Raw genomic sequence first — 13,603 nt, 5'->3', positions numbered from 1 at the left:
CCATATAGAACTGTCATATGGCCCTGAAATAGAGGCTGACAACTGATTTTACTGTTAAGTTAGTTTGTAGCTGCTGCTCACCTCACACTACTGTCAGCCTAGGGAGAGAGAGAGAGGGAGGGGAGGAAGAGAGAGAGAGGGAGGGAGGGTATGGGAGAAAGGGGGATGGAGGGAGAGAACTGCCAGGATTACCTGGATCACAACAGGGCCATATAGAACTGTCATATGGCCCTGAAATAGAGGCTGACAACTGATTTTACTGTTAAGTTAGTTTGTAGCTGCTGCTCACCTCACACTACTGTCAGCCTAGGGAGAGAGAGAGAGGGAGGGGAGGAAGAGAGAGAGAGGGAGGGAGGGTATGGGAGAAAGGGGGATGGAGGGAGAGAACTGCCAGGATTACCTGCATCACAACAGGGCCATATAGAACTGTCATATGGCCCTCAAATAGAGGCTGACAACTGATTTTACTGTTAAGTTAGTTTGTAGCTGCTGCTCACCTCACACTACTGTCAGCCTAGGGAGAGAGAGAGAGGGAGGGGAGGAAGAGAGAGAGAGGGAGGGAGGGTATGGGAGAAAGGGGGATGGAGGGAGAGAACTGCCAGGATTACCTGCATCACAACAGGGCCATATAGAACTGTCATATGGCCCTGAAATAGAGGCTGACAACTGATTTGACTGTTAAGTTAGTTTGTAGCTGCTGCTCACCTCACACTACTGTCAGCCTAGGGAGAGAGAGAGAGGGAGGGGAGGAAGAGAGAGAGAGGGAGGGAGGGTATGGGAGAAAGGGGGATGGAGGGAGAGAACTGCCAGGATTACCTGCATCACAACAGGGCCATATAGAACTGTCATATGGCCCTGAAATAGAGGCTGACAACTGATTTTACTGTTAAGTTAGTTTGTAGCTGCTGCTCACCTCACACTACTGTCAGCCTAGGGAGAGAGAGAGAGGGAGGGGAGGAAGAGAGAGAGAGGGAGGGAGGGTATGGGAGAAAGGGGGATGGAGGGAGAGAACTGCCAGGATTACCTGCATCACAACAGGGCCATATAGAACTGTCATATGGCCCTGAAATAGAGGCTGACAACTGATTTTACTGTTAAGTTAGTTTGTAGCTGCTGCTCACCTCACACTACTGTCAGCCTAGGGAGAGAGAGAGAGGGAGGGGAGGAAGAGAGAGAGAGGGAGGGAGGGTATGGGAGAAAGGGGGATGGAGGGAGAGAACTGCCAGGATTACCTGCATCACAACAGGGCCATATAGAACTGTCATATGGCCCTGAAATAGAGGCTGACAACTGATTTTACTGTTAAGTTAGTTTGTAGCTGCTGCTCACCTCACACTACTGTCAGCCTAGGGAGAGAGAGAGAGGGAGGGGAGGAAGAGAGAGAGAGGGAGGGAGGGTATGGGAGAAAGGGGGATGGAGGGAGAGAACTGCCAGGATTACCTGCATCACAACAGGGCCATATAGAACTGTCATATGGCCCTCAAATAGAGGCTGACAACTGATTTTACTGTTAAGTTAGTTTGTAGCTGCTGCTCACCTCACACTACTGTCAGCCTAGGGAGAGAGAGAGAGGGAGGGGAGGAAGAGAGAGAGAGGGAGGGAGGGTATGGGAGAAAGGGGGATGGAGGGAGAGAACTGCCAGGATTACCTGCATCACAACAGGGCCATATAGAACTGTCATATGGCCCTCAAATAGAGGCTGACAACTGATTTTACTGTTAAGTTAGTTTGTAGCTGCTGCTCACCTCACACTACTGTCAGCCTAGGGAGAGAGAGAGAGGGAGGGGAGGAAGAGAGAGAGAGGGAGGGAGGGTATGGGAGAAAGGGGGATGGAGGGAGAGAACTGCCAGGATTACCTGCATCACAACAGGGCCATATAGAACTGTCATATGGCCCTCAAATAGAGGCTGACAACTGATTTTACTGTTAAGTTAGTTTGTAGCTGCTGCTCACCTCACACTACTGTCAGCCTAGGGAGAGAGAGAGAGGGAGGGGAGGAAGAGAGAGAGAGGGAGGGAGGGTATGGGAGAAAGGGGGATGGAGGGAGAGAACTGCCAGGATTACCTGCATCACAACAGGGCCATATAGAACTGTCATATGGCCCTCAAATAGAGGCTGACAACTGATTTTACTGTTAAGTTAGTTTGTAGCTGCTGCTCACCTCACACTACTGTCAGCCTAGGGAGAGAGAGAAAGGGAGGGAGGAAGAGAGAGAGAGGGAGGGAGGGTATGGGAGAAAGGGGGATGGAGGGAGAGAACTGCCAGGATTACCTGCATCACAACAGGGCCATATAGAACTGTCATATGGCCCTCAAATAGAGGCTGACAACTGATTTTACTGTTAAGTTAGTTTGTAGCTGCTGCTCACCTCACACTACTGTCAGCCTAGGGAGAGAGAGAGGGGGAGGGGAGGAAGAGAGAGAGAGGGAGGGAGGGTATGGGAGAAAGGGGGATGGAGGGAGAGAACTGCCAGGATTACCTGCATCACAACAGGGCCATATAGAACTGTCATATGGCCCTGAAATAGAGGCTGACAACTGATTTTACTGTTAAGTCAGTTTGTAGCTGCTGCTCACCTCACACTACTGTCAGCCTAGGGAGAGAGAGAGAGGGAGGGGAGGAAGAGAGAGAGAGGGAGGGAGGGTATGGGAGAAAGGGGGATGGAGGGAGAGAACTGCCAGGATTACCTGCATCACAACAGGGCCATATAGAACTGTCATATGGCCCTGAAATAGAGGCTGACAACTGATTTTACTGTTAAGTTAGTTTGTAGGTCCTGAATAACTTACCATAAACCAAAACTAACTGCTATCAATAAAATGCTTTGCTATTTCAGAAAGTTTTAATGGAAAAGCTGAAATAGAAAATGGACAACTTTTCTAAATTGCAACCCAGTTAAACATTGAATGAATGAATGTGGTGACTTGGTCTTGTCTTCCCGACCAGCGCTGCATGGTGAGTAATGAGGTTGAAACCGCATGTGCACTCCTGGCCTGTTTAACTGAATTGGGAGGGTTCGCAAGTGGCTGTGACTGACTGAAATGACATATGCAAATCAGCAGGCGCGGCCACAGAATAACAAACTGATTAGCTCCCTCTCACTGAGAATTAATTGGGTTCCTTCACGCTTCAAATTAATTTCTTTTTTTAATGTCCTATTTGAAAGTTACGGCACAAATAAATAGAGGTGATGAATGGATTGGGTTTTCCAGAATGATCCGATGTTCCATCAGTGAGTTCTGTTGTTCCGACTTGGTAGCTAAGAACCTTTCTGTTGTGCTGTTTAGTGTTCCTGTCACGCCCTGACCATAGAGAGCCCTCGGTTCTCTATGGTGTTTAGGTCAGAGTGTGACTAGGGGGGGGGGGGGGGGGTGTTCTAGTCATTGATTTTCTATGTGGCTGGGTTGTATGGTTCCCTATTAGAGGCAGCTGGTAATCGTTGTCTCTAATTGGGGATCATATTTAGGAAGCCCTTTCTCCCACCTGCTCTGTGGGATATTGTTGTGTGTGTGTGTGTGTGTGTGTGTGTGTGTGTGTGTGTGTGTGTGTGTGTGTGTGTGTGTGTGTGTGTGTGTGTGTGTGTGTGTGTGTGTGTGTGTGTGTGTGTGTGTGTGTGTGTGTGTGTGTGTGTGCGCCACCACTGGTGTCACGTTTTCGTTGTTGGTTTATTGTTTTTGTTTGACGTTTTCACCCTAATAAAGATGTGTAACTCTACACACGCTGCGCCTTGGTCCGTCTATCGTCACGACCGTGACAGTTCCCCACAGGGAGGCTGTCAAAGGTGATGCGGCACTGTTGGGCCTCGCTAGTGCTGTTGGTACTCCAAATGCCAGCTGAGTCGTGCGGGCACGTGTGAGGGTGCACATGCACACGCGTGTGTGTGTGCGTACCTGTGTTTGTGTGGGTGGGTGGGTGTGTTTGTACCTGTGTGTGTGTGTGCGTACCTGTGTTTGTGTGGGTGGGTGGGTGTGTTTGTACCTGTGTGTGTGTGTGCGTACCTGTGTTTGTGTGGGTGGGTGGGTGGGTGTGTTTGTACCTGTGTGTGTGTGTGCGTACCTGTATTTGTGTGGGTGGGTGGGTGTGTTTGTACCTGTGTGTGTGTGCGTACCTGTGTTTGTGTGGGTGGGTGGGTGTGTTCACATCGTTCAACACGCCCGTTGTCTCTCCCGGTCTCTGTAGAGTTAGACAACTTCTAGGAAGCTGCAGGTTAACTCCTGAGATGGGGAAGGTGAATGTTGAGTGCATTTCAAAGCAGAAGCAGTGGAAGCAGGAGTGTTTTGATGGGGCTGCCTTCAAAGATGTCAAGTTCTGCATTTTAATGTCCAAATCTCTCTACCTGATCCTGAGGTCACTGTGTTTGAATTCATTCATCTGAAGTCTGGAAAGTTAAAAACAACTGTATTTATTAATAGTGACCTAGAAACCTAGGTGAATGTTGAAATGTTAGCTAACTATGAGATAATTATAGCCAAGCTGGAAAACTATAACAAAGGAAAACTTGGTTTCCTCACCTCTCCCCGATGCCATGTTGAGGTTATTTTTCAACTTTGTGCTATAAGATAATAATTGTCTTCATTATTCCTTGCTTTTTAACTACTATAATTATATCTCTCCCTCATAATAACAGACAAAGAGCTTTCTTAAAATAACCATTCTTAAACTAGCCTGGTACTGAAGTGAATTCCTTGGTAGTTTTCAAAAAACCAACAACCAGGCTAAAACATTGTCTCACTTTCAAATGAGACTCTATGATGTCTTATTTAAACCCAGTGTGTTTGAGGTGGTATACTCTGTGTATTAGGGTCAGTGACGGCTACAAAAATTACAGAATTCACCGGTCATACCCAGACGTCCCTGTCCTCAATCTACCCTGACACCTGATGTCCCCAGACAAATGAATGCATGTCACAACTATCTGGCTGTCTCTGTTTGTGACATGCTGGTGGCAGAATCCTATCACCCTGTCCAGGTCTGTTATGGACACTGACAGCTGATGTCGTGAGCAGCCTGGACTCAACCACCCTGTGTGTGTGTGCACATCCGATTAGCTGATTGGCCAAACTGTCAATCTTACGGTTCCACTGTGTATCATTGTTGACTTGTTCTTGGAGTCTGTTGTTTCAGTTCATATACAGCTGCAAGGATCATGTGTGTGTTCCAAACTGTAACTAACCCTGTGTGTATTTGTGTGTGTGTGTTTATACCAGGTGGCTGAAATGCATGGCGAGCTGATAGAGTTCAATGAGCGTCTGTACCGTTCTCTGATGGCCAAGGACCACCTCATCAACCAAATGAAACAGGAACTCATTGATCTCAGAGGACCTGTGAGTTACCCTCTACAGAGACACATTGCCTGCATACACACACTCACACACACACCCATGGGAGATTGCCGGCCACTCGGTAACAAATCAACTACCCCAGGCTACCTCTTATCCCAGAGCTCCAGCCATCATCTGCTGGCCCAGCTTTGGCCGCACACTGGCTGGCTGACCAGGCAAGCTGTATGTGTGGTTCTCTGGTCCCTGGGGCTGGAGCAGGAGGGGAGTAGAGGAGATGTGGCCCCCTCTTTCCCAGCCCTGTGGCCCTGTCTCTGGGGTGTGAGAGCCCTACTTCATCCTCTCTACATCAGACCATTTTGTTCTATTAATAGACAGTCCACACATTGAAAATGAAAGACAAAAGGCTGTTGAAGCACACACACACACATAAACACAGCCCCCGCCACACACACACACAAAGAATTACCCCTGCATGTGTCCCTGGGCTGTGGGGGGATTTGAGGAGAAGACAGATTATAGGAATGGATCCCTTACAGCCACGCTTGGTAATAGTGTCCAACTCTGCCGCTCCCTCCTATCCAGGGATTAACAACAACAAGAGGCCCTATGGTGTCACGCACTACACTATGAGTTCAATTGTTATTTTTTTGTGTGTACAGGACGTTGATGTGAGAGTGGTGGTGATGGGATGGGGGGGATGGGCAGAGTACAGTAATGTCACAGTGCTCTGCTCCACTGGTCACACAGAAAGACGCCCTCTCCCTCAGGATCTACCCAACCCTGCTGCTCAGACACAGAGGGTTGTGTAAAGTAGAAATGGATGAAAGGTAGCTGACATAGTAACACAGTGACATTTTGTATAAACAGTGACATTTTGCTGTTTCTCTTGCTCTCTCTCTCTCTCTCGCTCCTTCTTCCTCTCCTTACTTTTGAATAAAGGTTCCTGGTGACCTGAGCCAGACTTCTGACGACCCCAGCCTATCAGATTTTGAGACGTAAGCACCTTCTATCTCCCCATATCTACATCTACAGTATATCTCTTATCGCATGAGCAGTGTCTGTCTATCTCTACTATAAACAGTGCTTTCGGAAAGTATTCAGACCCCAATCGGAGGGCCTTGTTCAGGGAGGTGACCAAGAACATGATGGGCACTCTGACAGCGCTCTAGAGTTCCTCTCTGGAGATGCGAGAACCTTACAGAAGGACGAGTGGCCAGACAGAAACCACTCCTCAGTAAAATGCACATGACAGCCCGCTTGGAGTTTGCCAAAAGGCACCTAAAGACTCTCAGACCATGAGAAACAAGTCTGATGAAACTAAGATCGAACTCTTTGGCCTGAATGCCAAGCGTCATGTCTGGAGGAAACCTGGCATCATCCCTACGGTGAAGCATGGTGGTGGCAGTATCATGTTGTGGGGATGTTTTTCAGGGACTGGGAGGCTAGTCAATGCTCGTCAGGATCGAGGGAAAAATGAACAGAGCAAAGTACAGAGAGATCCTTGATGAAAACCTGCTCCAGAGTGCTCAGGACCTCAGACTGGGGGCGAAGGTTCACCTTCCAACAGGACAACGACCCTAAGCACACAGCCAAGACAACGCAGGAGTGGCTTCGGGACAAATCTCTGAATGTCCTTGAGTTTCCCAGCCAGAGCCCGGACTTGAAGCCTTTCAAACATCTCTGGAGAGACCTCCTCTGGAGAGGATCTGCAGAGAAGAATGGGAGAAACTCCCCAAATACAGGTGTGCCAAGCTTGTAGCGTCATACCCAAGAAGACTCTAGGCTGTAATCACTGCCAAAAGTGCTTCAACAAAGTACTGAGTAAAGGGTCTGAATACTTATGTAAATGTAATATTTAAGTTAGATTTTTTGTTGTTGAATAAATTAGCAAAAATGTCTAAAAACCTGTTTTTGCTTTGTCTGGGGTATTGCGTGTAGATGGATGAAGGAAAAAAACAACAATTTAATACATTTTAGAATAAGGCTGTAACAACAACATGTGGAAAAAGTCATGCACTGTATATGTATATGTGTATCTCTGACACCACGGCTCAGCTCTGTCATTATCATGTGTATCTTTATCACCTCAGGTGAGGGAAGGTAGCTGACCGTTTTCAGACATCTCTGAAAATATCCTTCTTCCTCTCTCGCTGCTGCTCTCTACCTCTACCTCTCTGTTTGAAAATCTGTGACATTAAGTGAGAATGACAGTCTTTAAAATCAGGGGAGGACAACCCCAGCCCTGTAGATCCCCAGTCATAAGACACTAACCAATTTTCATGGTAAGCTATATACTCTGTATATTGTAAACATACATTACTGTATACAAAATATTGTCCCTGATATAGACTGACCAGGTGAATCCAGGTGGAAGCTATGATCCCTTATTGATGTCACTTGTTAAATCCATTTCAATCAGTGTAGATGAAGGGGAGGATTTTTAAGCATTGAGACAATTGAGACATGGATGGTGTGTGTGCCATTCAGAGGGTGAATGGGCAAAAGAAAAGATTTAAGTGCTTTTGAATGGGGTAGTAGGTGCCAGGTGCACCGGTTTGAGTGTCAAGAACTGCAACGCTGCTGGGTTTTTCACACTCAACAGGTTCCTGTGTGCATCTTTTGAGCTTTGCTTTTCCTTAGCGTGCTTTTTAGTCGTTCACTTTTTTTCCGTTATTTTGTTTTTTTGTCTTATGTTTCTTGTAAATAGTTCAGCTTTTATTTTCATTGTTTTTATTAGTTATTTTCCTGTGAAGCACATTGCATGTCTGAAATGTGCTGTATAATTAAAGCTTGATTTGATTTGAATGTCCACCACCCAAAGGACATCCAGCCAACTTGACATGACCGTGGGAAGCATTGGAGTCAACATGGGCCAGTATCCCTGTGGAACGCTTTCAACGCCTTGTAGAGTCCATTCCTCCAAGAACTGAGGCTGTTCTGAGGGCAAAAGGGGGTACAGAAGGTGTTCCTAGTGTTCTGTACATGCAGTGTATATACAGGTGTTGTACTAACTGCTAATAGAACCTGGCTAGTACTTTATGATAACTACTTTATTGAGGAAAAAGGTAGTTAAAATGCAACTGTGACATGTGGCTGTCTCACCCAGCTATCTTAAGATGGAATGCACAAACTCTTAGTCGCTCTGGATAAGAGCATCCGCTAATGACTAAAATGTAGAATTTAAAAAATATATATATATTTTTAAATGGCTATTTGTAAAGAAAGCCTGTTGACACTAGCTCTTCTGGTCCAGGGATGACCCCTGTCGTCTCATTAGGAGAGGAGTGGTTTAAAACAGAGTTGAACCAAGGTGGTCACCCACTTGACCAGTTTCCTCATGTCCTCGTTAGCGCCGGTGAAAAGAGAACACTGTGCAACCTTTGTGAGGGAGGAGGGAGGGAGGCTGTGTCACTGTGCTGTTTAAATCAGTTATGTCTCTTATTAAACACAGAGAACAGGGGTAGAGGACTAGAGGGCTGTAACACCTGACTATTACTGGGTGCCTGAATGGCAGCCTATTCCCTATATAGTCCACCACCTTCAACCAGTACCCATAGGGCTCTGGTCAAAAGTAGTGTACTATATAGGGATAGTGTGCGATTTTGAACACACCCTGGGTGTCTGAAACACTGTGTTCCAGCAAGATGGTAGTAATATCCTCTGGTGGGAGGTAGTGAGGAGCAGAGGTCAAACCACATACAGGTTCACATTTTATCTCCCTTTGGGTTCTTTCCATTTCCCTAATGAAAGGTCTCCTCCTGGAGTTTTTATGTAGGTAGCCATTTTTTCATGGTTTAATACTCTCTTTGCCTGACGACTCATCCTGAATTGAATTCCGCTGCTCTGTCGATTTCCCCATGCATTCATCGTGGAGAAGAAACGCTAGTGGCCGTGGTGGTATGGATGGGTAGCCTGGCAAATACCGTAGTGGTTCTGATTTCTGCTTCCTGACAACGTGATCTTCATATAAGCGTAGTAGTAGTGAATTCTATTGAAGACTCTCTCTTTAATGTCGTAGTATATTTTATGAATGACAGCTTTCCTGCGACGAATACTACAGTATCTATAACCCTTACTGTGTATTCCTCTCCCGCAGGGCTCACCGTGCTCTCATCAATGTCTGGATTCCCTCTGTGTTTCTGCAAGGACGCGCTTCTAACGCCTACCATGTATACCAGGTAACACCAGATCCTAGTCTAATAAACAAACACAAATTGTATTTGCAGGTCAAGACATCCTCATTTTCTGGTATCCCATTTTTGTGTTTGGTTGTTGACTGGAGTAACTAGTAAAGACTAACACCCAGCATATGCCCTGGCCTCGATAACTGCTTTTTATTGTACCTCGCACGTTGACTAGGCGTGAAACCTCAGGTCTCTCACTGTGTCGCCTTCCTTCCTGTTCTCCCTTGAGGGGGTATGTGTCACTGCCCTGCTCGGTTCCACTCTCCTCTGTCAGGATGAGGAGCCACAGTGTAGCGAGGTGAAACCAGAAATGATGGGACACGACAGGTGACACAACCTCAGCAGAGAGATAGTTGAGCGTGATTGGCTGGCTCCCGGACTGAACTATGTACTGCTCTTGTATCTCTGCCACTGCAGTGTGGTGCGAAGACATCACACGCACCCCTGGACAGGATAGTAGAGGCCTGGGCAGTGCCTCCAGATGTTAACCCTGATAAGTAGTGACAGGAGGCTGGTATTGGAGAGTAAAAGGTTATGGCTGATAAGACATCAATGATCCAATTGGTACAGAAAGGAATCAGAGGTCATTCAAGGTTTTGCTGGGAAGTTCAGTTGACGGATTTAGCATTGAACTTCTATATTCTAGTTAAATGGTTACGTAAATATTTTTCATTGGTTTAATGACACCTGTTTTTACTACCACTTTGAAACTATTGCTTTGTCTAGCCTCAGACAATGGCTGTATCCTGTATAGGCTTTTGTGCCTTTGTGGTGTGTTCTCAGGGGTCTATTTGTCTTCTAGATCCCTACGGAAACATTACTATTGTTCTTAATAGACTAGATAGATGAGAACGGTTTGCCATTGTTGGCTGTGTGTGAAAGGCACTTTCTATCTTCCTCTCCAAGGCTTAAAAACAGACGTGATGGGTCACTCATGCCAAAACATTGGAGCTGTATGCGGGATATATGAGAATAGGTATTTCTCATACAGAAGGTCCACACTCCTGTTCTTAAATAGCATTTGAAATAGAGACTACCGGTATTATAGAAATTGAGTTCTAGAATGTGTTAAAAATAAAATGTAATGTTCCCATTTCCAACCAGCCAACCAGGTGACAGCAACCCTCGGCCATTCATTCCAAACATCCTGTTCCTGTACTGTTCCAATAACAGCAGGGCCTAAAAACCAGCACCACCCAGCAGAACACAACATCAGAATCACACAGCTCCGTTTCACTCTCTGCTGAACTGAAAATGATGGAGAGGGGAGAGAAGATAAATAGAGAGAGAGAAAAGTGAGAGAGAAATGGGAGCCAGAGAAGCGTGGCATTCTTCTCTGCCACTAGATTACAGGGCATTTATTGAGCAGGCAAATTGCTTGTTCTCCATTCTGTCTTTGCCTTTCTCAAAAGCCACTTTTCTTCTCCGTTTAAAATGACTCAATGTAGACAGAACAAGGCCTGGGATGCCCATAGAGAGAGGGAGGTTGTGACGGTTCTCACTATTATCACTCCTGTTTTGTTCTCCCCAGATGAGCTCTCCGTCTCTCCCCTACTCTCTCCCTCTCTCCCCCCTCCTTTCATGAGACTATAACGGCAGTTGGAAATGATTGTTGCATTCTCATACGATACCAACAAGAAGTTATTATAGAAATGTGTGTCATGGAAAAAATAAGAAAAATGGCTTTTCTCTTCTCCCTCAGAGTAACAAGTAAAATAATAACAGAACTGAAGAGCCCTTCATTTGCCAGGTGGAGATGACGGATGCACTTTGGCATGTTGTGGTGATAACATTCCTTCCCTCTAAACGTCTCTTGACAGAACCAACATATCAAATCCACTTACATTCCCAGCGTAGCTAAAATAAATATATATATCTTCTAGAGTAGACTAATTGCTTAAAGGAAAGTAAAAGCAATGTTATGATTCATGGGAAAAGTCTTTGCTTAGTTGAGCCCACACACTGTACACAGATTTATTTTACCTCTTGTGTGCTGATGCCAAGTGAAGCCCTGTACTCAAGATGAGCCCCGGCACACAGAATGTACAGTTTTTTTTATTTTTTAAATGAGTGATTCCCTTTGATCAGTAAAAAGAAACTGAGCCAATCGCTTCCACACAAAGTCAGGCCTGCTGCAAACTTTCCCATATTTTTATAACACTAATGAGATTTGATAACTGCTTTTCTCTCTGTCTCTCTCTCTCTCGCTCTCTCATTTTCAATTCCAAATATTCCGGGATACCTGAGACTACTGTAGTTTCTCAGAGGAAAGCTGAGTGTGTGTGAGGGTGATTTGAAAGCGAGTCACAGACACACTAATCGAGCATTCAATAGGCATTATATAAGCTACCTTTGGCTTCCTGTTGGAGCCAAGCCCTTGAACATGCACATACTCGAAATAGAAATCAGCTATAACAATGAATAATTGAGTCGTCCTCGTTGACATGCTTCCAACGTGTGCTGTTCCCATCACATAGATCCCATAGGTCCCATTCCCCAGAGGTGCACTGTGGGAAAAGTGCTAATGATGATAATCTCTATATTGCATGCAGTTGACTTCACAACGCGCTGGGAGGATTCATACAATGGAGTGGTGGACAGTTTACGTAGTTCAGTCTGCAAACTCTTTGTGTATGTGCTTGTGTCTTTTGCCAAAGCCTGAGACTGCATCTCATTGGCTTCTTTGCCTATGCAAATGAGGGATATCATATCCAAAAGTAGACCAGAGCCCATTATTAATCTGATTCCTAATTGAGATGATGATCAAGACTGTAAAGATTATGGTAATGGGGGCCCTTGATTATCGACCTGGTGGTAGTTGTTTGTGGTGGATGTTGATTACTATGATGATGGTTGTTTCTAGTTGCATCGATTCGTCATAAATTGGATCTCCACTGTAAAAGACACAGATCGCTTTAGTTAGATTTCCATCTGTAGAAGAGCATGTTAGGCCAGTCAGAGAACTGAGAACACGTTGTACGATCTGCAAATATATTTGGAAGGAAATAACCATCAAATAACTCCGATATACAAAGATAATAACGGCAATTCAGAGAAGATGATGTTAAGGCTGGAAGGTGACAGGAAATTGCCCAACTTTCTCTCTTGGTAATTTAAATCAGAATTGCAGCGGCTCTAGATTGCGGAGCCTTGCTAGGCTGTTTGATCTTTGTCTTGTGAGGGGCTAGTAGTGGAATCTCCAATGCCGTACCTCAGAGTCCGAGTCAACTCAAGCCATTAATTTACTATAGTTCCTGGAAACACTATGGGGCTGTCTCTCTAACCTCCTCCACGTCTACCATCTAATTCTCTCTCTTTCTCTCTCTTTCTCTCTCGTTTATCCGTTTTCTCATTCCCTCGCTTTGCCACTTCCTGCCATACTCATTAGAGCAATGCTACGAACCCGACTTGTGACTTATTCATTCAGGAGAGAGAGGAGGTGGGGGAGAGGATAAGATGGAAGAAAGAGAGAGAGAGAGAGGGTGGGAGAGAGAGAGAGAGAGTAAGACAAAAGTGAGTGAGTATCAGTATTTTCACTGGCGTTTGAATGCAAAGTTGTCCCTGGCACAAGAGTGACAGTGTTCATCTATCTGTCTATCATCACATAGCTCCTTGTTTTATCAGAGCTTGTAACAAAACGCTGTAATCCATCTATGAAGGTTATGACAACGAGAAGGTTGTACAGTTTAAATGCAGAATGGCTGAGGTTATGCAGAAATTAGCTTGGTAGCTCGGAATGAGCTTGGAGGATTGTAGGCTGCATGTGATGAGGATGCATAGTCAAGTCAAGGTGATCCTAGCTTTCTCCTGCTGCTCTTGAACAAACTATGTGCTGTAATCATAAAACTGTTTACCATTATGGTAGATTTACCTCAGGTTCTTCCAGAGGTAAACATATTCAAGTACTTAATCTGTACCACTGATAATAAACAACAACATGTTGCTCTCCAATCATTAGTCAACAACATCACTGTTCATTTAGCGACCTCCAAATCCTTGTCTCTGGATGGAAAGGAGAAATGTGAGGTACATTGTAGGAGTGGCTTTTACAAGTGACCTTCCTAGTGTTTTTAGAAGTTCACAGCCCAATCATAAACAAACCTTCGCTTCCTGGGGAGAGCAGGAGTGTGTGGCGGG

At 45.5% G+C, this 13,603-nt stretch overlaps 1 protein-coding gene across 3 annotated transcripts in view; it reads left to right on the top strand.

Annotated features, from left to right (window-relative positions):
- LOC149974360 (sorting nexin-29-like) overlaps positions 1-13,603 on the top strand; it is a 117,269-nt gene that overhangs the window by 75,926 nt on the left and 27,740 nt on the right. For all 3 annotated transcript variants that reach the window (XR_016489306.1, XR_016489305.1, XM_090212149.1), the window contains exons 16-18: positions 5,208-5,324; positions 6,222-6,277; positions 9,379-9,460. Coding sequence is in view for 1 of the 3 variants with exons in the window: in XM_090212149.1 (XP_090068275.1) it covers positions 5,208-5,324; positions 6,222-6,277; positions 9,379-9,460 (255 nt within the window). In the remaining 2 variants the exon portion in view is untranslated. The remainder of the gene's footprint in view (positions 1-5,207; positions 5,325-6,221; positions 6,278-9,378; positions 9,461-13,603) is intronic.

The sequence above is a fragment of the Oncorhynchus mykiss genome, chromosome 20 (assembly GCF_057628025.1).
Source record: "Oncorhynchus mykiss isolate SJ-2025 chromosome 20, ASM5762802v1, whole genome shotgun sequence".
NCBI classification, from domain to species: Eukaryota; Metazoa; Chordata; class Actinopteri; order Salmoniformes; family Salmonidae; genus Oncorhynchus; species Oncorhynchus mykiss.
The sequence above is the reverse complement of the archived record's forward strand: the minus strand, read 5'-3'. Positions and strand labels throughout refer to the sequence as shown.